The sequence below is a fragment of the Trachinotus anak genome, unplaced genomic scaffold (assembly GCF_046630095.1).
Source record: "Trachinotus anak isolate AG129_WGS33_773 ecotype Australia unplaced genomic scaffold, CSIRO_AGI_Tana_v1 ptg000004l, whole genome shotgun sequence".
Taxonomy (NCBI): Eukaryota; Metazoa; Chordata; class Actinopteri; order Carangiformes; family Carangidae; genus Trachinotus; species Trachinotus anak.
This window is the reverse complement of record NW_027273855.1, coordinates 23,957,527-23,981,122: the sequence shown is the minus strand read 5'-3', so window position 1 is coordinate 23,981,122 and position 23,596 is coordinate 23,957,527. Positions and strand designations below refer to the sequence as shown.

Genomic DNA, 23,596 nt, shown 5'->3' with positions numbered 1-23,596 from the left:
AAAGTCATCAAGATTTATCCTCAGGAGAACATGAATGTTTCCTGACAATTCATCAACGATAGTTGTTGTGATACTTCAGTTTGAACCAAAGCAAATGTTATCATGGCAGTGAGAGTGGGCCTTACTTGGAGGGGGATACGACCTCAAAGCAGAACCTCCTCTCGATGTCCTCACACGGTTTAACGGAGCACAGCCGGAGGTCTTCCACCACCACCGTCAGAGAATCCTGCAAACACACAATCAACTTCTCATTTCTCCACAACACAAATACAAACATAAAACAGCTGCTCCTCCCTGATAAGACATTTTCCTTGCAGCCGGAAGTTCTCGGAGTACCTGACCATTAGATATTCACACACGCTGATGTCAAGCAGAGAATTGAAAATGACCCGAAACCCACACGGGCCTCTGCTCTCTGTCGCGCCTCAGACTGAACGCTCACATATCAGCAGAGATCTCGTGACTCGCAAACACTGAATCAGTGAACAAGTGAGTGATGATGGATTTCAGTGAAGACCCCCCCCCCCATTAACTTTGCACTTAACCTCTTTGAGCCCGCACTACCCTGGGGAAAACGGATAGCTGGAAGATATATGGACTTGCCTTGAGCTTCTTCTGATAGACCAGCTGACTGTTCTGTATGGAGAACCACCGTCTAGAGAGAGGGGAGGGGGGGAGGGGGGGTAAATAAAACATATTTTAGATGGATATCCTTCCAGTGCTTGAGGGTCAAAGGTGAACCACTGTGGACACCAGTGATTGAGAACATGTAAAAGCATCATTGAGTGAAATGGGTTTTGCTCCTGGCTGCACAGTGTCCTGAACATGTAAAAGAAACAGGCTGGAAAACCTGACAGGAAATAGCATTAACAGCAATCAGACGGTAACAGTACCCTATAAATTTTAATACATATTATATTACATTGCTTTATATTTCTTATAGAAATATATAATAATATTACTACTATATTGTAAAATTGTATTTTTATATTATTATATTATATTGTAAGTCATGGAATTCTCTTTAATTTCTATTATATATACACTATATTTAACAGAATTGTATTATTACTGCAGAGAGACTATGGGTCCCCCCTCAGACACCACACCCCTCCTTACTCCCTAATGTTGACATGGAGTCAGGGAGTTATCTGCGAGCTACTATTTGTTTACTTTTTGGCACCATCAAAATTATGCTGAATTAGCTATTAGCAGTTCCAGTTTGCAGTGTACCCATGGATGTGTGGATAACCATCACTGGATTACTCTGATACTGCAGAAAACCTAAAAATGTGAAGATTCTCAGGTAAGCTCTGGTGTTACAAGGAGTCTACTTTTCTATGATTTCTAGTCAGATCTATGGAGGTTAGTCATGATGGACATTAAAGGAAATGATATCTCTGGAAAACATAAGTCAAGGCAAGAAGGCTATTTTTAACGAAAAATTGTGGATCAAATCAGTGGACCAGACAACAAAAACTAACTTCTTTTTGTTTTTAGAACAGCAGCAAACACCTATCCCTGTTATTGAATTAACTATATATTACACTTACTGCACATAACCTGTATTATAACATATGCTTTCATATGTATATGCATATTGCCTTGGTTTGTTTTGTTTGGATCATGTCATAAAACAACCAGCACATAACACACTAAACAAACAACAAACAAAAACACACTGATTCATTGCGACATAAAACATAGACATGCAAAACACAATAAAACAAAATAAAACAAATGATGAGTGTCACATATTATTGATACCTTTACCTACATACTTAAAGGCATATACAATATTGTTCAAACATCGTGGCTGCCAGAGTTGCACTGTTGGATTTCTTTTGCACAAATAGTGGCAAAATTCACCTACATAATTTAAGGCATTGTTAATCATGTATTATATATACCTTTCTGGTTAACACAATTTTCTCCCGGAGATCAATAAAGGCTTATCTTATTTTTTGTATATAATTATTACTGGGCATTGTGTGAAAATTAGTTACAACCCCCCCTTTTTTATAGCTGTTAATTCTATGTAACATAATTACACATAAGTACACTGTCAACATCAGTTGACTGTATATAATAATGTGATGTGTTACAGTAAATAGAGATTTTTGCCATGTTAGTTACCTGTTCCAGGTCTTAAAGGCATTGCTGGCCCTCTTGAACAGGTATCCCTCCATCACCACACCATTAGGAGCATCCACGTTGAACTCCACCTTAGAGTCGTCATAGGAAAAGTCCTGAAAGAGCGGAGAGAGAGACAGAGAGACGGGACCCAAAAATTAACCCCGACTGTCACAGGAAAGGTTAATAGACCGGCTGATCGCTGGCAGGACGTTGTTCTAACCTTTTAATGGTTAAACAGGGAAAAAAACAAACACGTTCTTCCTTCTCTGTAGTGAAGAGGTTGCATGTGCGCTGTTCCTGGAATACCAGTGTGATTCGATGTGCAGTACTGTACATACAGTCCATAAACCAACCAAATCAGCAGAAATTGTGCGTTGATGTATAAACAGTCACGTGTGAGTCCATGTATGCATAGGAGTGGAGTTGTGGAGTTGCATGACATCTTCCTGTGTGGCACACAGGGGCATTTCATAACTCAACAGATGTGAGTATGACGCAAATTATTATATAAACAGAGTGATTCATGAAAAAATTACCATCGAACCTTTTCATGACTTACAGCATGACACCCAACACTTTCATAGCAGCCAACAGAAAGAAGTACACAGGTATTTAGGGCTTAGGGCAGAGTCATTCCTAAATTAAAATCATCATTTAAACATCAGCGTTTTGACGTTTCATGTGACGGAAGATAATTGTGACAGTGTGTCCTCAAACTACTAGTACACAACATCCTACAAGTAATGTAATATGCAGCAGGGACAGAATATTAACTTATCCCAAATTGAATTTTAACTTGACATGCATGTGTCTCTATGAAAAGACCAAACACAGTCTTATCCAGAATACATGAGAGTGTCTGCGGGAGCGACCCACATAAGAAACAACCTTCACTGATGACTTGTTTCATAAGAGGGTCTGTGCACCCGCAGCACAGCAGCCCTGAGCACACCATTAACTACTCACTGCGTGCTTGAATAATACAACAGACTTACTGCTCTCCATATATCACCAATTTGACTTGTACACATATGAAACAAAGTTGAATTCCCACACACACACACACACACACACACACTTTACTAGAGACACAACGTTTCTATCACAGACAACTGCCAGGCGTCAAATTTATAACATGAGACCGCAAGAGAAATCATACATGTCAGAAACTGTTGAATACAAATGAAAGGAGTGAAGAAAAAAAAATTTTAAATGGTCAGTGTAAGATAAGGGATTTTTATCAACAAAAAAGTAGCTAAAAAAGGTGCAGGGGAGGCAATAACCAGTCCAAATTTGTTAACTATATCTTCATAACCTTGAAGAAAACCATATCATACATCTATTACTGAAGATAAGGACAATATAATCAATTACATAATAGTCTTACATGACACAAAATATTAAGTGTATTGTTCTAAGTGTGCAGGAAATGAGCCTTTTCTTTCACATGCTTGCATTTCCACCACTGCATTAGACAACACTTATTTCTACATTTAAACATTCATTGCACATATGTCAGTGAGCGTTATGCCTGGGAATTTGTTTTTTAAATTTGGATTTTAATGAGAGTGCGCTGAGAAAAAGTAACGATGGGGATTAAGAGAGAGCCAGAGGTAAAGAGAGTGAGTGAAAGAACTACTCTTGCTTTACAAACTTAAACATCTCTAAAGTCAAGACATAAAATCATCACAAAATCTGAGAGGATCATCTAAAATTACAATCATTACACGAGAAATACAGTAAGAGCAGCAACAAACAAGCCAATGTAATGCAAATCAACCCACCAAGCTGTGGTCCCACCGGCAAAAGATCTTCATTTTCAGTCGTTTACTGTGCTCCAACAGCATTGAAAAGCACAAAAAAGCAATAAAAAGGCTCCTAAAAAGCAGCTCTCTCAGAGCAGAAACATTCCTGTCTTCACTCTCTGAGGGCTGCAGCTCTCACGGCGCGTTGTGTTGCTGCAGCACGCTGCGTAATTCCAACACTGACATGTGTGCCCTCTGCTACAGCCACCTGCCTGCCGCCCTGTGAGCCTCAGGATTAGGACTAATTACCATACAGCTGCCAATGTATCCATGGCAGGGTGCTGTGTGGAAGAATAGCAGACTACACTACGCAGCACTGTAGCTGCTCTTGACCCAAAGACGAGCTGACTGCTTTGACGCTCCGGAGTGTGGGTCTGCTTCAGTTTTACAACTCCCTAAACACACCTCCCTTGCTGAGGAAGGTGGGAGTTTCAGTCCCATGTTGACCCAGAGGGAATCTATCTGGCAGGTGGCCAAGATCACCAAACAAATACAAGTGAAGGTCAGAGTGACCATCTACACTCACAACCAAAATCCCTGCAACACAACTTTCAAATGTGTAAGAAGTCAAGCCGGCGCCGCTTACCTTCTCCTGTCTGAAGCCTTTGATTTCTGAATAACTCACATGACAGACGCAGGAGGCAAAACGGAACAAGATGTGCGCTGGGTGGTACTCTGCAATCTCTCAAGCCCACAACAAAGATCATCTATTTTTAATGACGCAACGTCACACAGACAGAACCCGAACATCGGTGAATTATTGAACGAGCGGGGAAACAGAGACTTCTAAAAATGTTACAAGCAAATAAGTAAGTTGTTGTGGAGCAGCAGGGGCACAAACAGGAAACAGACCGCAACGCCAGATGATGCAGACAGCACGTCCTGATGCTTCATCCACCTGCTGCTGCTCTACGTAGGGAGGCCTGCAGGCAATGCTGCAGAGCTGCAACACCAAATGGTGAGCCCAGTTGGTAGCACTGATTACTCAGTCTGCTGTGGTGTGTTTGTTCATTGTCTCTAAGGTCCTCCTGTGTCTCATTACTACTACAGTCTGAAAGCCTTCAGACTGGCTCTGTGCCGTACATCTGCTTGGCCACCTTCAGCTAATCCTCAACACACCTGGTCGACTTCGCTGCAGAGTTACTTTTTTGCCTACCCTATCCAGCCATGAAACATCCCCCACAATCCTCTGTAAATGTCATATTGTGGCAATGTGAAGAAAAACTGCCACAACAACACACCAAAGAGCCCAAACTGCGGTGATCAGACAGGCTCAAGTAAATGCTTTTAATTAAATAATGAGATTAAATGAGAGTCCTCGAGAGCAAATGTTAACACAGATCAGTGGCTATTCCAGTTCCTGACACCACTATTGCGAGAAAACCTCCCTCTGGACACAGATCTCTCCATGTTCCGCTACAAAACAAAAAATAAAAAAAACCCCTTTCTCTGTATCCTTAGGAGCTTCACTGACCCCTCTAATGAGTTCTGGTGGAATACAAAAGCAATGCTGAAGGGTTGAGAAAATTCAAAAAGCCAGCAGCTGAGACAAGAAAACACATGTGACGTGACATTTCAGTCTTTGGCCTTCATCTGATGAACTCATCTAATGAGGCCTTGGGCTGAAACGTCATGTGTTAACGAATAAACGGAGCTATATGTGTCTACACCTCCTCTTCTCCTGCTGAGGGATGAGAATATTTAAACAGAGAGGACAAAAAACTTCTAGGGAAGCTTTTATTTTAAAAATCTTGCTGCTGAAGTTCACACCAAGACCGTTGAAGTGGATCACATCAGCCCAGTTTCAGATCTTGAACTGGCTTTAAAATACAGTTGTTGGTTTATAAAGCACTGAATGGTTTCAGGCCAAAATACATTTCTGATCCACTGCTGCTTTATGAACTGTCCCGGCCTCTCAGATCATCTGGAGACAGTTTATTTTTCCCCAGAGTCAAAACTAAACACTGAGAAGCTACATTCAGTTTTTAATGCACCACAAAATTTCAAGTTGGTATAAGCAATATAAATACAATTCCTTTGGCCTGATGGAACTACTAACAAGCATTTGTCACAAACAATTATAAACACTTTTATAAACAAAATCGTTAATTGATTAATTGCGAATCAGCAGATTAATTGATCATGAAAAAATTGCAGTCCCTCCAGTTTTTTATATGTTGTTACATTTACAACTGCAACAACTAAATTTGGACTGAAACAAAAATTAATCAGAAACTATCCAGTTAAAAATGCTAAAAAAAACGTGAGGGTTACAGCTTCTCAAATGCAAGAATCAATGATTTATATATTAAACATTTAACAGATTAATCTAGAAGATAATTTGCTGATTAATTGATAGTGAAAATAATCACTGGTTGTATCCCTACTTGTATTATTTCTTTATGCAGGTGCCTTCTATGTGTCCTGCATATTTACATCTTTGTTGTGGTTTTATGCTTTGTCGCCTGATGTAAAGGGTGGTTGAGGATCGTAAAAAGCAAAATATTTAATCATTATTTCATTACAACATCTATCTGGAGTATGAGGCAGTAAAAATAAATCCAGCCATGCACAGGGGCAGCATGTAGCGCTGCACCAGCGATGTAAACACAGGAATATAGAATAGCAGGCAGAGCCGACTGCCTTTGACAGCACTTCTCCATTAAATCTGTGGTTAAATATGAATGGTGCTGGCATTTAGATGCTTTCCCTGTTCTGTCTGCCCCGGCCAACAATAGTGACAGTCCACGGGTGGAGCACTTTAACTCCCTTTCTGCTCCCCTGGTTTTTTGCTTGTACTGAGTAACGGCTGCCCCCCTTTATCCTGTGCAAGTTTACACAAGGCTTATTGCACATGCTCGGTGTGACGAGGAAGAAAAGAGACAAGGAAAAAAAAAAATCTCTTTAAAGGAAGGAGAAAAGAATAACACAATGTAGGCCATACTGTTCTAGAAGCAGCAGAGAGTCAAAGAAGGGGAACATAAAACAAAATGCAATGATATTCTACAGTTTTTGGCATGAATATGACTAATATTTCATGTAATATTTTCAGTTTAAGTTTACACATCATGATGCATGAAAAAGCAAAAACAGAAGCTGACTGACCTACTTTTGTGCAGTAAGAGCATCTTCAGTGGTCAACAATTACACTGATACCCATTTCAGGACCCTGCATTTATGTCTATGCAACGGGTGATGTAACAGACAGTGTCTATACAGGCCGTTCTAACTAAGTTCAGTGTTTCTAATTGTTCTGCATAAATGATTCAGGACGTGCTTCAGCTTGCCCTCAAGGCTTCTGGAGTGCGACTACAGCTGAGGAAAACTTCAAAGGGGTTTGCTAATGTAATGCACTAACACTGTGGGCTACACTGCACCCTCCCACTGCACTAAACTATAGATGTGTCTCAAGTAAAAATGAAAATTCAGAGGGGAAAACAAATGGAGGAGTACTCACCTGCATGAGGGTCTGAGAGGAGACGGCAGCATCGGGAACATGCAGACAAGAGGAAAGGAGAACACAGCATTAGAATCACCAAAAGCAGACTGGGTTAAATGGGGATAATACAATAATCTTTTAGGTTGAATGCACCTCTGATTATCCTCTTTACCGGTCCCCCAGTAACGAAGCTGCCATCACACCTCAGCAACGAAAAACATCACCAGCCTGCTATAACACCAAAATACTGTCATACAAATCTCTGTGGTTTTTTTCCCCCTTGTGACCTTGTTTATTTACTACTACGACTACTACTACTACTACATATCCCTTGGTGATGGATGGTGTATGAAGCTTAGTGTCTAACAGCTCTGGCAAAAACAGATCAATAACTGGCTGCGCATGTGACCCAGCCCTTCCCCGTGGCTCTATGCACAGCACAGACCATGGCGCCTGGAGGAAGAGCGCTGACCGGAGCTGTCTGACAGATGGTCACTGATCCTGGGGTACAGAGGAGCCAGACACTGGCCCACTGAAAATAAAGGTTTTTTTGAATTATTAAGGAAGGAGATGCCAGACAGGGAGTGCACCCTACTTTTATTGATTTGATTATTTGGAACATCAAAGTATGATCACAGAGCCTGTTTAAATGTGTGAAAAGAGGAACAAAATTCTAGTGAAACATGGCAATGGATCAACAAAGTTATAAGGGCGTTATCATTACTGATGAAATTAAGTATGATTAAGAGTCAACAGCCGTGGTAGTGAGACTGTACTTGCAGTGGTTTGAGCTAGCTCTACTACTGCTAGCTAGGTAATCTTACAATATGTTGACAACTATTAAATTACGGTGAAATTTAGTTTTGTTGACGTTTGTGGTTCAGAGTGATCTCGACAACTATGAATTGGATTTCCATGAAATTTTCAAGATACTCACAGTGACTTCGATCCTTTGAATTCTCATTTAGGTGCAACATCAAGTCAAATTTTTATTGTCAAATACTTTTGTTTATGACCAAATTACTGAAAAGCTAAAGACATTCCCATAAACCTCAGTGCTGGCATTTCTATGAGACTTTGAAAGGATCCTGAAAATATGGTTTTCAATATCTGATTGACTACATTTTACTGAATTCAATAAAAAAAAGTCTGTTTCTGTCATGATTGTAGTTTTCATTCATCCTGAGGGGAACCAAATTTCACGGCAATCCAACCGATATTTGAATTGTGTCAAGGGAAAAGTCTGGAGATCATCAAAGTCAGTAGGATTCCTCCTCCATGGAATATGAATGTCAGTAGCACATTTTATATCAATCCACTGAATAGTTGTTGAGATATTTCAGTCTGGACCACAGTGGCGGAGACATGATACAAACCACAAGATCAGCACTTTAATGGACTAAGAACACAGTGAGCTCCTGCTTATAGTCAATGTGCTGACAGTTGCTATCTACAGCAGACAACAGTGGGATTAATATCTCCTTAAAAACACTTAATTCCACCTGATTTAATGCTTAAACCAGTGCATGGACTTTGTTAGAGAGATTAATCAAACACCTCCCAGCTGCCCAGGTCTAATCCCTCCCCAGTCACAACAGATGCACTGGGCTAAGTGGCAGACTGGATCTCGGAGGTGTGATGTGAGCACATTCTCACCCTGTTAACTTCTCAGTACAGCTCAGTGTCAACCTGCCAGCCCCAATCCTTTCTTGCAGGAAAATATTGATATCAAACATAAAAGGGTTTTAGTTCTTTGAATCTTTAGTTGTTTTCAAGTTGTGACAAGTGCATATAGCCAAGATAAACCTGCAGACTGATTTAAAAAGCAGAAGAGGCTCCTCACATGTTGAAGTTGTACGGACGAAGGTCCTTTGAACGAAACTTCAAATTTTTGGTCACTTTTTCGCACACACACTAAACTGTTTTTGCATCTCAAGAGCCTTTTGTACTTCTTTTTGGTCAGTGTGAGGCTGTTTTTATGTATGAGAAAGAAAATACTGAGGCTGTATCTGGGTTTCTGCAGGTTCATCCAATTAATGGTTAAGACTTTTTGAGACATTTCAAATAACACAGATGTGTGATCATGTAACAGCTGTTTTATAATCATCCGAGCCAAACTACTGATTCAATAAATTTAAGACTTCTTTCTACCTTCTAGAGCAGTTTTTTGGGGATTGAATAAAATGTTTTAAAACTTTTCCTCACCAGCAGATACCCTGCATATTTTTCGTAAAATAGAAACTCACCCTCTGCTGAATGGTGGCGTGTTTATGCTCCATTTCCCTCTTCTCCATGGCTGAATCAATCACCAGCTGATCCAGCTGAATAACAAAAAAAAAAGTGTCGTTTCAGAGACATTCAGCCAAAGCTACATCCAGTCAAACTCTTCAATTAGCTATGAAATAATTCTAATACATACAGCATGACAGTAGTAACGACAAAGTCAGAGCTGCAGTGATGCAGACTCGCTGACTGTAACACTTTCCACTTGCAAACACAGGCTAAGCCTCCAATCACACGTTAGGTCAGTGTTTGGTAATGAAGCATCGATTCAGTTCTCCTGCAGCAGTCAACCTGCTGTGGCAAACAAGTTGGCCCACAATAACATGCGCTCAAAACAGCTTTAATGGAGCCTTTTCAATGAGTCACAAATGAAGTGCATGCAGAGAGGAAGCTTTTTATGAAAAAAGTAGACCCTAAATCCAATCAAAACTCCAATGTATCACAATGTTTCAATCATCAAGCGGAAATTTAATGGACAAATTATGCAACTGGCCGTGGTCGATAGTTCAAATGAGGATGAAACCGATTCTAATCTAGACAATGAGCCTGGGGAGGTAATAGAGCCCAGCTGATGGAGCACAAGCTGAGTGGAGATAAAGATGCTCTGCTCACCTCCGCAGCCAGTTTCTTCATGTACGGGTCGATCTCATCCAGCAGGTTGTAGCCCTGCTGGAACAGCGAGTACTGGGCGTGCATGAATGACAGCATCTGAATGGGACAGAAGCAGTGGTTTTCAAATGTTAAAAAGTTTTACGACACACTCCTCATGTATGTGGAATATATTATAAAGATGCAGGTGTTGCATCGTTACAGTCTACTTACGGCATCTAGGATCTCAAATTTCTTCTTTGCCTGGAGGACGTTGATCTGCAGAAAAGAAGAGATGAGTTTTCTAAATGAACATTAGACAGTCTGGACCTACTGGCTAATGAGAAAAGGGGACAATACCTTCCTTTGTCTAATGGTGACACTGTTAACCCTGATTTCATTGTGTGAGGAAGAAGAGGAGAAAAAAACGTAACACTGCCTGACGTGACGGGTGACCTCTCTGTATATAAATGCAACATTAAACACAGACTTGTTTCTTTTATACTGAATGCAACAACCATGATCCCTGCTAAGGCATGTCCTGAATTAAAGCCTTTGCATTGTATTTCCTAACTGATGCAAACCTAAATTACATTTTGTGCTACATTTAAGAAGTCACTTATACATATAGCGCATCTCCCCACAGCTTTGACCTTTTCCGCCTTGAGACACTTTCAGTTAAGACTCAAAAGGGTCGGATGTCTGAGAGCAGTGAGAGACGGCTGCCAGCAGACAAAATCGAGACAAGAAAGAGGGCACGGCCATCACAGCGATCACACTGAATCAGTCTCTTTGCTCCCGCAGGCAGTCTTGGGTAGGAGGTTTACAACTTGTGGGCAAAATAAACCCATGCTGCATATGAGCAGAGCGGAGAATGTGTCATACAGATCAGAAGGACGGACACAGACGTGGCTGCTGGATAAAGTCCCGCGTCATGGTCATTCCTCGACTGTACAGGCAAGATTAGTTCATGTAGTAACAGTATCAGATTGTTCCCTCTTGTCTGATTGAAACTTTTTGCCTCAGAAGGTCACACCACATCCTCTCAGGGTTATAACTCAAACAGATTGAAACACACATGTATGATAAACTCTCAATGCAATGTGTACCATCAGTTTGTAAATGAACTCAGATCTACTTCAACATTTCATATTAGTATTGTCTGGCCGTTCTAACTTTGACCACCTGGACCATTAACAAGTTTTCGAACTTTATACCACTGTATGTAAAACTATTTTATGTTTAACTATTAAAAACTAAAGCCACTGCAAACTACACAACTGCAGGAAAAAGACAGAAACATTGGTCCATGGATCCGAGTCATTTCTCTGACCTGTAGTACGTAGTCCAGGGCGAGGTGTCGGAAGCACTTGCGTGTGATGCTGAGCGTGCTGGTGGCTTCCTCGACCTCGTGAGGCTTGTTCCTCGGCGCCTGGGCGTTCTTGACCTGCGCTATTTCCATATCCTCACGCACCCTATCAAAGTGCTTCTTGGTCTCCTTGAACTTCCGAACATCCCTGACAAACACAGATGAGCAAACTTTAAGACCAGCCACCGAATCAAAAGCTCAAGTCAGGAGACAGGAGAATTACAGAGTTTTCATATTTACAGGAGTCAACCTGCTAAGTCAGTGTGAGGTTAGAAATAACCTCCTTGAGCTACATATTTCATGATAAAATAATCTGGCAAAATATCTGGGCTGCAAAAGGTTTCTCTCTGTTTAATATTTAAAAACACCAAAAAGGTTTTCGGGGGTTAAAAGGTTACCTCTGCTCTTTAAAGGTTGTGGACTTTGCCTTTCTCTACCTGTGCTGAATTTTTCATACAACTAAAGGTTCTGCAGGGACACCTGACTGAAGCATGATGAGTTGTGGCTTCACTCACTCTTTCACAAAGTTGTGCAGCTGCTGCTTCACAGACCTCTGAGCTTGATCAAACAGTATCTGAAACAGAAGGAAAGAAGCAGTAAGCATTTTTGAAACACATTAAAACCATGGGCAAAACTTTTTCATGTTGCTAGTGTAGAGTTTCTTTTTCCGACTCCAGGATATTTATGAATATATCAATCATTTAGAGCTGGAACAATTGTCAATCGACAGAAAATTAATCGTCAGCTTTTTATGGGCTTTAGGAAACTGTGATGGGCATTTTTCACCATTTCTGACCTTTTATAGACAAAACAATTAAGATGTTAATCAAGAAAATAACTGCAAAATAACAGATAATGAAAAAAATAGTTGCAGCCCAAATTTAAAAAAAAAGATCTTTACAATTTCTGTTAAGAATTGTGATTGTAAAACTATTGGAATTACCTGTTATTCACCAATTTATGCCATTATACCATCAGTGCAATGCTGGGTTGAGTTTATGCTGTTCCCATAGGTAGAAAATCACTGGTTCACCAATCAAATCTAAGACAACGGTGTCATTTATTTATTTATTATTGTTATTATTTTATTTATTTTTGAGTTATTATTGAGTTATTCACACAGACTAAAAAATGGTATAGTTGCATACTGTTATAATCCATTGAAACTCTTTTTAAACTCAATTTTGTTACCAGTTGTTAATAATATGGTATTTGAATTCTTCTCTATATTGGATATCAACTAAAAATAAAATTTGTGACAGCTTTAAGGTAAAACTTGTGTTTAACACTGGCTCAGAATAACCATATTTTAATTACCCAACATCAATATATAACACTAAAACAGAGTACATTGGTGCTGAGTTAACTAAAAGTATTTGTATTAAAATATGCCAAAAGTATCAAAAGTAAAAATACTCTTATATTTATAGAGAATGGCAAACTTCAAAAGTTGGTCTAAGAATCAAAATCACTGATGCATTAATGTGTACATCACTTTAATGCTGCAGCTGGTTTATTCTACTGGGTAGCTTATAAATTTCCCTCCGAGGGATCAAATAAGTTTCATCGTACCTCATGTTGACCTATAATAACATAACTTATTTATTATTAATTTTACGTGTTATTAATCTGAATCTGCAAACTAAAGCTGTCAGAAAATATAGAAGTGATTAAAAGTTGAGTATGATTTGTAGTGGCAGAAAAGTATAAAGAAATACTCAAGTAATGTACAAGTACCTCAATATTGTACAGTATTATAGTAAATGTACTCAATGCTACTGTAAAAAACTGAGATTTAATTGCATGTATGTATGTAAACAAAATGTAAACAATAGTTTTCTACTGTCAAACCACCTGCATGTAATTTTTAACCAACAGAGGGCGACAAAGCACAACTTTTTTTTTTCCACAAGCTGCATTCAAATGATGCAAATCAGCCCCTAATGCCTGTTGGAATGAATGGAAGAGGAATGCCACTCAAACTCGAACACACCCGCTCTCACACAACAACACACTGCCTTCAGATGGGTGTTTTACATTCAAGATCCCTCCTCCTCCCTTTCACCCTCTGAGCACATTGTCTGCGATTGCTCCTGCCATCCCGCTGCTGCCACTGCTGCTGCGGCTGCTGCTGCTAAATAGGTCACTTGGGCAGAGAGGGAGAGAGGAAGTGAGTGGGAGGGAGGAGTTTTTGGTTCAATGTGACACTGCAGAGTCGGCATCCAATGCAGGGTGCAAACCCTCTCAGGCAAATTGCTGAAGCCCATGTCCTGACACCACAGCTGAGCAGCTACATTGGTTGAAGGGTTTTCGTCCTCATCCGGCCTGAATAATTGGATATACAACTGTGTGTGTGGATTAGAAGATTTGAGTTTGCAAGGCCCTATAAAACTAGGCTCATGGGCGTTTTAACTCAGGGATTACAGGAGCTGATGACGAGTACGACACTGCTCTATTGTAGTCGCTGTAGGCAGTGTATGGAGGCATCCAATATCCGGCATAAAAAATAAACATAGATGACTTTAATTTGGCCAGATTTAAAAAATAAAAATGTGGCTCAGATGGAAGTGGTCAGTTTTAATGTAGTCCTGCCACCACCTCTAAAAGGGAAGTGTTTGTTTTGATTGTGGGTTCAGGCCTCATTTTATTGCTCTATAAACTCACTGGGTCTAAATATGTGTGAAAGTGAAACAACAAAGAAGCTTCTCCATCCTGTTTGTTGCTTTGTGGTTCAAAGAAAGCATTCGCTTTACTGTATGTGATTAACAAACAAAGAAATTCCTCCGATACTAAACTAAACCAGACTTTTCCAGCCCTCCAACAGGTGAGACAAAGTTTTTGGTCAAGTACATAAACTGCTTTTAATGGCGTCTTGCAAAGTGTCATGTTCAAAGGACTGCCCATGTGTGGTCAATCCGTTTCCCTGGAAGCAGTTTAACAAGCTCTCAGAAAAGTGCAAGTGAGAACTAGAAGTTTGTGCCATCGAGGGCTCCCACAAACACACAGTGACTCAAAACAGGATCAGCAGGGCAGAGGTGCGCAGGGGCCATAAACACTTGAGTGTAAGATTAGATTGGGAAGCGCTGGCTCAATGTCGACCACAGTCTTTAAATGCTGTGAAGTCAACAAGTGCACCACCATGATGTGATGTGAGTGAGTGGTGGCAGGAAAGCTGCTCTGGGACTTCCTGGCTGTGGGGTTAGTGGATCCTGCAGCATTCCTGAGCTGCTTTGTGGCAAGTTGACACCCCACTCTCATTGCACCAAGATTTCACAGGTTGTGTCTGCGTGACGTGAACCAGCCCGACTGAAAGGGAGGAAGGCATGCACTGCCTACAGATATACAATACCCCTAAAGGGATATTGTATTTTAATCAGCTAGTGTAACAACGCAGCGTTCTGTGGATGATGATGGACGTTTGTGATTTTTTGTGTGTTTTTTTTTCTCCGTTTGTGAAATACCTTCGCAAATATTAGATAGATACCATTAACAGTAGTTTTCATGACCCCAAACGGTGCTACAAATTATGAACGATATATTTCACATTAAACATGTACGTATCATCATTATCATTATCTTTGTCAAATATTAATCTAAGCACGCTACATATACTAATGTAGACGTGCATATACTGCTCATAACCACCACTTCATGTTAACAGCGTAGCCTACAGCAATACTTGTTAAATATTAACTCCCACACTCTTTATACTACACATCTTTTTATTCACCTACTTGTATGCACATAACAAGTAAATGTTTCCCTGCTCTTTTTGAAATGTGAAAAAAAGTTTTTTCCAGATGTGGTCCAAACACACACATCCTATTTCTCTGCTACCGACTATGACCCACTAGCTAACAGGACAGGCTTTGACTAAAAAAAAATTACAAAAAGAAAAAAGTGAAGGATTCTGTATTTTATAAAAACATCAAACCAGATGCTTGAGATTAGCATGCTAGATGCTTAAAATATTAGCTTCACATACTGGTATGCTACACATTAGCATGTTGACGTGCTAACTGTGAGAGTGCCGCCATGCTTCTGTTATCAGTAAGATAATATCACACCCCTGAGGCTGCTATTGTGGAAACACACATTCAGACGTGGTGAAATTATGAATGAAATCACACTCCGCGTGGACTTGAAAATCTTCCCACCAGTCGCTGACTATCATAACATTCAGCCTCATTTTTGACAGACAGATCAACGCACACAACAGAGCGGGGACGTGGGCAAACAAAGAAAACACTGTCAAACAACATGTTGTAAGTAAGAAAGGAACATCTGGCACATCTTCACTTGCCTGATATCAGAGCTAAAGAATGAGACACCATCACAATGCACTACTGTCCTGACTGTGAGTTTGTTAATATCCCTCTCTTTCCACTGGCATGTTGGGACACAGATTGATCTAATAACATCAATCGAGCAATTATCTTTAGCCCAGTTGGCGCACAAGAGTGAGCACGCAACTTCCTTTAGGCACCTCTGTTAAATCCATGAGAAAACGTCATATTGTGTCAAGAAAAACTGTTGTTTTTAGACTTTATTCAGGAAGGTAACCTACTCTGTGGTCGGATCCAGCCCTTCAACAAAACTGTTTGGTCTCTTGAAGAAAGCTGAAGTTTCATTTACACCAAAACTTCCACCTGATCTTTCACAAATCTACTATAGATGACAATATAAATACAAGCCTCAAAAAATCCAAAAAATAAGATGTTGTAACATCTGCTACTGCTCCAACATAAGAGATGCAGTTCATGGTGCTAGAATGAAGTAATAAACTTAATATAATCATATAATTTGGCCAATGTTTCAACATGAGTACTTTTGTAGTATTAATTTAACCATAAATCAGGCAGGCCACCGTCTGAAAATCACAAACTATTGTCTATTCAGCAAATAAACAATGCTGAAAAACTGGCCGGTGGCTGAAACTCATGCTGACACCTGCTCTAGGATTTATTACTCTGCTTATTTTACATCTAAATATAGACCAGTGGTTCCCAAACTTTTTCTGGCCTGGCCCCCCTTCAGACGGACCCACCCCACAGTTTTTATCAATCATTGACAATAATGAAGCAACTAATAAAAACTGATCCACGTTGAATTTTGGTGAAAACACAACCATCTAAACTGCTGTTTATTTTTCCTGCATAAATTAACTTAGTTTTACTCCAAATTTTCCCCTAGTCATCCACGCCCCCTTTGCAGTTGCTTTGTTCCCCACTTTGGGAACCACTGATATAGACTAAGCTGCGGTATAAGGCAGAAGACCATGTAACATTAGAATAACTTGGATTATATCACATATAAAGCCGTTATAATTTATGAATCTATGTTGAGATGAATGTGTCCTCATCCAGACAATGGAGATCAAAATTGCTATTTATATTCATGTTGTTAAATTAATCTTACCATCCAGAAAGCTGGTGCTGCACAACACAACTACTGCATGACCAGCTGTCAATGTGAAGTATATTAAGGGACACAGGAACAACAGTGTTCAGTCACATATAGAAGTGTTTAGTTAAGTTCAGTAAATTTTTTTAACTTTCTAAACAAACAATGTCGGTGCAGTCTGTAAGGAATGATAAGGATTGCTGTTGTAGACTCCCTATTGTGTCTTGCTTTGTTTTCCAGTTTCCAAATATAACTGAGAGACAGTGGTGTTGGTGTCCCACTTGGGAATTCACTCACTCATTCAGTATGTAGAGCCTCCTGCACGAGGACATTTACTGTATTCAGAGGCATTCAAATCCAGAAAATAACACTGGATGTAATCAAAAACAGTTTTCAGAATCACATGTAACCTAAATTCCTCCCATCTACCTACTGTAACCCCCCCCCTCCTCCAAGCTCCCCTATGTATAAACCATGCATTAAGACTTGGCAGCTTCAACTTGGCAGCTCTGATGTTAGTCTCTCTTTGCATCTCTGTGTCAGTCTCTCCTCATTTCTAATGGATGCTCAGAGAGTCAAACATAAGTCAATAATTTATGGAGTATTCATATGGAGTTTCATGCTTGAATTAAACACGACTGTCAAAACGTTGGCCTGGTTCGGCTGATGCTTCTGCCCATCCGAAAGAAAACTCAATTGTGAAATCTTCTGAAAGGGAAAAGACGCTACGGTCTCGGAGCTGGAGAAGAAGGAGCTACACTTGGCTTGTGTTTGCCCTTCGTACAAACAGAGCCTGTTTGTTCTGTTGTGCCGTAATAGACTGGCAAGGGAACCAAGCTATCAGGAAATGGAGGGAAGCAAGGGCCTTTATACTTTTCTTGGCTCTGTGCGTTTGCTTGTCTCAGCTCTCATCCATGTGCTGTAAATGCTCAAACATATGTGCTGTTTGTGTTTATTTTTGCGGGATTTGAAGGCATCTGAGCGTGCATCTCGACAAGGGCAGTTGGCACTCAGAGGTCCGGTTTGTACGGTGCCATCTAATATTCTTGAGTGTCTGCCGCGTGGAGCGAGCGCAGCGGCAGCTGTGCAGCAAAACATGCACGCAGAGGGACCTCCGTCACAAGTAGCAGATATAACCATCATCATTTCTTATTCATCGGAGCCCTGCTGGAGTCCCTCAGCTGCAGGGAGAGCTGCACAGTTAAATGCGTATGGTGTCTTCCCTGATTAAAAGATGAACATGCATAAGATGTCAACAGAAAGTGTCACAGCTTCATCATATGAAACTCTTTAATAACGGTGCATCACAAGGCTCTGCTCGCTGCGTTAAGGTCACAGAGTTGCAAATATTATCTTTCCTGTGAATCTTTCATCTCAGGGGAATCCCTCTTATCGCGTCAGTCTCGCACTACTCTCACACACACACACTTCCCCCTCCTCTGTTCTGCTTTTACATCAAAGCAACAAAGAAAACCTTTGAGAGCCAATCATATTAATGTCCAGTCAGACCCCTGGCTCTAATGGTCTGGATGGAGGGAAGGAGGGAGCGTGAGGGGAAAGAGGAGGCTGAAACCCCAGCTGAGCTTACAGCAGAAGAGGCCAGCTGATCCCAGGCCAAACCACGCTCTGTTGTGGTCTCTAAAGTGTGACACACTGAACCAGACACGCGAGGACTCAGTCAGTGTGGCACTGACAGACTGATGGAGCTCTGAGGTCTGCTTTTGACTGGAGCTGGCAAGAACTGGAAACAGAGAAGGATGTGATCCTAAAACTACCAAAAGCTCTGAGATGAGTACGTTCAGAGAGGTACAGCAAAACAAAAGGAAAGATAGCACGCATGTAAAACAGCAGCACAAACTACAGCCTCAAAAGTGACCATCGTGTTGAATCCACACCTCAGCAAAGAAAAATCAACAATACAAGATTTACAAAATCTGCTTTTTTTGCATATTTATTACATTATATTGTACTGAATTTTGAAGGATGTAGTTTGTGGTGCTGTTTAATTACTTTATGTTGTACTGAGAGGTCTGACTGGATGGTCTTAAATGGGGTCTTAATGGGGTCCTTTGGGATGCTTCCAGGCAGGAATAAATAACCCCACAATCATCACAAACTGCAGTTTTTATACTTCAATTTATACCAATGATACTCCAAGTTTTATTTAGATTAAGGAAACAAGATATAACGTATTGAGTGGTGAGATTTAGACGTGTTGCCAGATTGATTTTGTTAATTTTGGACAGAGCCGGACTGTTTTCCCCTGTTTCCGGTGTTCAGCTGTGCTAACAGTCTCCTTTTATTCCATGGACATCATGAAAGTGGCACCAATCTGCTCATCTAGCTCTCAGCAAAATGGTGCGCTGATCAAGGTTGTGAAAGGTTAATTGTTGCCTCGCAGACTTGTCGCTGTGTTATGCAGGATCCTGCCTGTCTGTCAACATGTCTTCTTCTCTGGCTTTTTGCACATCAGATCCATCAGACCCGCTCAGCACCACACACACACACGCACACATATTAGATACTTTAAGATTACACTATTGTATGGTCACATGCTATCGGCAGTCACGCACATACATACTGAGGCCATGACTGGCCATATGTAACACACTCTGTGACATGTCAAGGTTATACGGGGTTACTACTGTCCAGCGGCTAAAGCTAATCCACGCCTGCCTGACCGACCTGAGCTATTAACCCTCCATTTGAGGGTTTTTGGGATTTGAGACAACACATCTTTGTTTCAGCTTCAGAAAGGATTGTGATACACACACACACACACACACACACACACACACACACACACACACACACACACACACACACACACACACACACACACGCTGCACTTTACAGCATTGCCAAGCACGCAACGGGTTCAAGCTAATGGACTTCAAAGGGGCTTGGAGGGGCAGGATAGGGGCAGGGGGTCAAGAGCTTGAAGGCAGGGAGGGGAAACGACACAGCAGTGGAGCACAACCTCGCTCTAATGTCAGGGGGAAGCTGTGGATATTATAAAATACAGTAACAAAGCTGAGTATGGGGAAAATATAGATAACTGACAGAAAAGGACTTTACTGCACCATGTTCTAATAGAACATTCTTTATAAAAGGAGGTGTAAGTTATAAATAATGAATTTATTCAATTTATTAATGGGTAGTTTACTTCATTTTAAATCCCCTGTAAGCAGCATCCAAAAGCATTTACTACATGGATTATAAGACATGATAATATAGTTCCTACTGTACACTGTGTGTAACTCTGTGGGATAGCGACCGTATACTGTGTATAGATTGTACATGAGCAGATGCTTATAAATAATAAATAGGGGCTTAAAGTATTTATAGAAAAGGGCTGCAGACAATCTGGACCAAAACCCATTTATTAACAACTTACTGACACTTAAAAGTGCATGTATGATCATTAAAAGCCTTCATTAATGACATTAACATTTATAACTGCAGAATTGATTGATCAGTGAGAAACCATGAGCAGTTATTAATGGATCACTGCATAATTATCAAAAAGAAAAGTAAATGTGATTTAACTTTGTTCTTCTTAATGGCTTTTAACTGATCCATAAAGCATCAATAAATAATAATTCATTAACCAGTAACTTTATAACAGGTGTCAGTAACATCTCTACTGGACCATATGAGGCATTCCTCCTGTGAATTGACCTTTCTGCCATTTTTGCTCTGCAGTACTGAGATGTGCTGGAGCTCTGACTGACAGGTACATTACTGACAGTTGCACAACGGCAGACAGACTTAATGATGTGTGAAAGAAGTGATCCATGTGGGATCAGTTCAAACACAGCTCAGCCTGACCCTTTGTATCAAACTAAAGGGCATATAGGACCCTAGTGACGCCTTAAATGCCAATTAATGTTTGCATTTCAAGATTGGATGAAATCATCGTGCTGCTGTGTCTCAATCTATCGTATGTGGAGCATATGGGGACAGTCTGGAGAGCAGGCTGACTTTACCATGTGGTAGTTGATGATCTCCTGGAGGCTTTCCCCGCACTTTTCCAGGCACTCCTGCAAAAAAAATAAATAAATAACACAAAACCTTCTTTAACTAGACAGAAAGAAATATTCGCATAACTGCAGCTGCATTTGCATTTGAGGGTAAAATGAAGCAAATAAAAGCTGTCACAAACTAAAACCAAAATTTATTTGAATTGTAAGTAGAAGAAAATGAAAAGCTCTGCAACGCTACAATTAAGTCAAAGCTGGTTAATGTCACTGAGGTGGACTTTTAAGTTCGAGAGGATTTTTTTCCTTGAACCTTGTACGGGAAAAGGAACTGTAATTGCAGGGCTGATTCAGATCTTTTTTTACAATGGAAACTACAAATATGAACAAGACTTTAATAAGAAACTCACAATTAGTCATACAGCTGAAGCCAAGAAGGCTTTTAATAGTACTTAATGTCAGGAGCAATGAAAATAGTCCAAGACGCTGGTGCTGTGAGTCAAGCCAGGCGCAAGTTTCCAGACCCGATCTGATCGTCATTTACTGATCTGTTAGTAATCAGGTTTACTCACACACACATACAGTACAGAGCTGCAAGGCTAACACCCAAAGAGGAGGGAAAGTCCCCATCCCTGGAGACATTTACTGCAACAATCCCCTCCACTAAGTGACAGAAAAGTATGACAAATAAAGAAAACAAAGCCACAATAAAGACGATAATGGATCAAACAGAAGCGAGATGAAATGACCTGGACGCATTCCCAGCTCATCAGAGACTCACCGAGATCATCTCATCCTTCTTGCACTGCTGGGACAGATCCCGGATGCCGTTGACAAAGAGTTTGTTGGCGCTCACGTACGCCTTCCCTGCTTCAATCATCCCACTGCATAACTTCACCAGCTGTGGAGAGACAGAGAGGAGAGGGGATAAATGAAGGTATCACAACATACTGTACATTTTGGGGCTTACACAACACATGTAATATTGATGTGAGCAGGGTCGTAGTTACCATTAAAGACAACGTCAATCATCGGAGCTTATACATTGTTTAGATTCTGTACATGCGTTGTTTAACTTATTTGATATGTTGAGTATTCTGATTTTTAATGTAATTTTGTTTGGACTGACAGGGTGTAAATCACTGCTTGTTTGTTTGCTGTATGTTTATATGTTGTTTGTATATGAATAATCATAATGGGGATCAAAGAAGAAAGAATAAAGAATATAGGCATCCTAGTGTGAAAATTTACCTAAAAACATATAGGCCTATCTGGGAACCAACATGATGATGGTCACCAGTTGAGAAAGACCCAGTGAAAGCTGGTCAGATGGGCTGCTGTAAAGTCAGCTACAGCTCTTCTGAGCCCTGTTTATTTCCCTATATTTGTTTACATTTTGGCATATTGACACTATTAAAAGCTATGCTTCATTATCTATTAGCAGCAGCAGTTTGTAATGTAGCCACTGATGTACAGAAAACTATCACTTGATAATTTTTATATTGGAGAAAACTTAAAAACATCACGATTCTCAGGCAAGTTCTGCAGCGTCTTTTTTCCATAATTAAAAATCACATTCATGGAAGTTTATTTGCAATGGTTACTGGAGATGATGATATCCTCAGAAAGTGTAAGTAACACTGAATGATATCACTGTGTTTCATGTCTGTGTGTTAAGAGTTAAGAGTTATGACTCAGAGGAGACTAATTCTCTTCAGCCTGGGGAGTCTTGTGGCTTTCTCTTTTGGCTTTGTCCTGTCATATGTCCATGTCTATTACAGACCATATCCTGGAATTTCCCAATGGTTGACATTAGTTATAAGAGTTAAATAAGTTAAACCACCAAGAAGCATAGTGAATATGTAATTCCCTACCTCCCCCTATAATGTTAATCCTGTCCAAAGGGGACTTAAGGCCTTTCCACCTGAATTATATTTCTAGCACTGTAAAGGCGCCTTTGAAACAGCTTTACAGATTTATGTAGGGAAATAACATTCACAGAAAATATATTTTAAGAGTTCAGTAGATATAAATAATGTGAAATAAATAAATAAATAAATAAATAATCTGTAGGCTACATACTGGCTACAGCCCTGAATGTTGATTGTGATTGCATCGTCTCCTTATGTGTAGATTCCTATTTCATCAAGCCTTGGTGAAATCTGCTCAATCAGAGGCGTCATGTGACTATAACTGAGGTACAATCAACACTTTAGGGCAGCAGCAGCTTTCGTGGCTCATCATCATGTGCTCAGCCACAACACTCAAACATTTGTTTCCATATCAAAATCTCCATGTTTTTTAACCACACATGGCTAAGGATGCATGTCATATAGATGCTTGCTTGTTGTCTAATTACATATACTAGTGGGTGTATTTTCATGTGGGGTCCATATGACATAAGAGCACATAAAAGCTATTAATGTCAGGACTGGAGAATTGATTCCAGGCACTGATAATGCAGCATGTATGTTTTGTATGACTTGTATCTTGAGCCCATGCTGTAACGCATTAAAGTGAACGTGCTGCAACTGTCAGCAAAATTTGCCAAAGTCTGCTTTGTTTAGCTTCTACTTCCATGAGAGGAAAATTA

At 40.3% G+C, this 23,596-nt stretch overlaps 1 protein-coding gene across 2 annotated transcripts in view; it reads right to left on the bottom strand.

Annotated features, from left to right (window-relative positions):
* The window catches only part of LOC139621069 (arf-GAP with coiled-coil, ANK repeat and PH domain-containing protein 3-like), a 75,100-nt gene that overhangs the window by 15,582 nt on the left and 35,922 nt on the right, over nucleotides 1-23,596 (bottom strand). For both annotated transcript variants that reach the window (XM_071477286.1, XM_071477285.1), the window contains exons 3-13: nucleotides 21,785-21,904; nucleotides 21,013-21,066; nucleotides 12,136-12,194; nucleotides 11,585-11,768; nucleotides 10,486-10,530; nucleotides 10,276-10,371; nucleotides 9,627-9,701; nucleotides 7,399-7,410; nucleotides 2,137-2,249; nucleotides 604-655; nucleotides 126-226 (exon numbers count right to left, since the gene is read on the bottom strand). In XM_071477286.1, coding sequence (XP_071333387.1) covers nucleotides 126-226; nucleotides 604-655; nucleotides 2,137-2,249; nucleotides 7,399-7,410; nucleotides 9,627-9,701; nucleotides 10,276-10,371; nucleotides 10,486-10,530; nucleotides 11,585-11,768; nucleotides 12,136-12,194; nucleotides 21,013-21,066; nucleotides 21,785-21,904 — 911 coding nt within the window. The remainder of the gene's footprint in view (nucleotides 1-125; nucleotides 227-603; nucleotides 656-2,136; nucleotides 2,250-7,398; nucleotides 7,411-9,626; nucleotides 9,702-10,275; nucleotides 10,372-10,485; nucleotides 10,531-11,584; nucleotides 11,769-12,135; nucleotides 12,195-21,012; nucleotides 21,067-21,784; nucleotides 21,905-23,596) is intronic.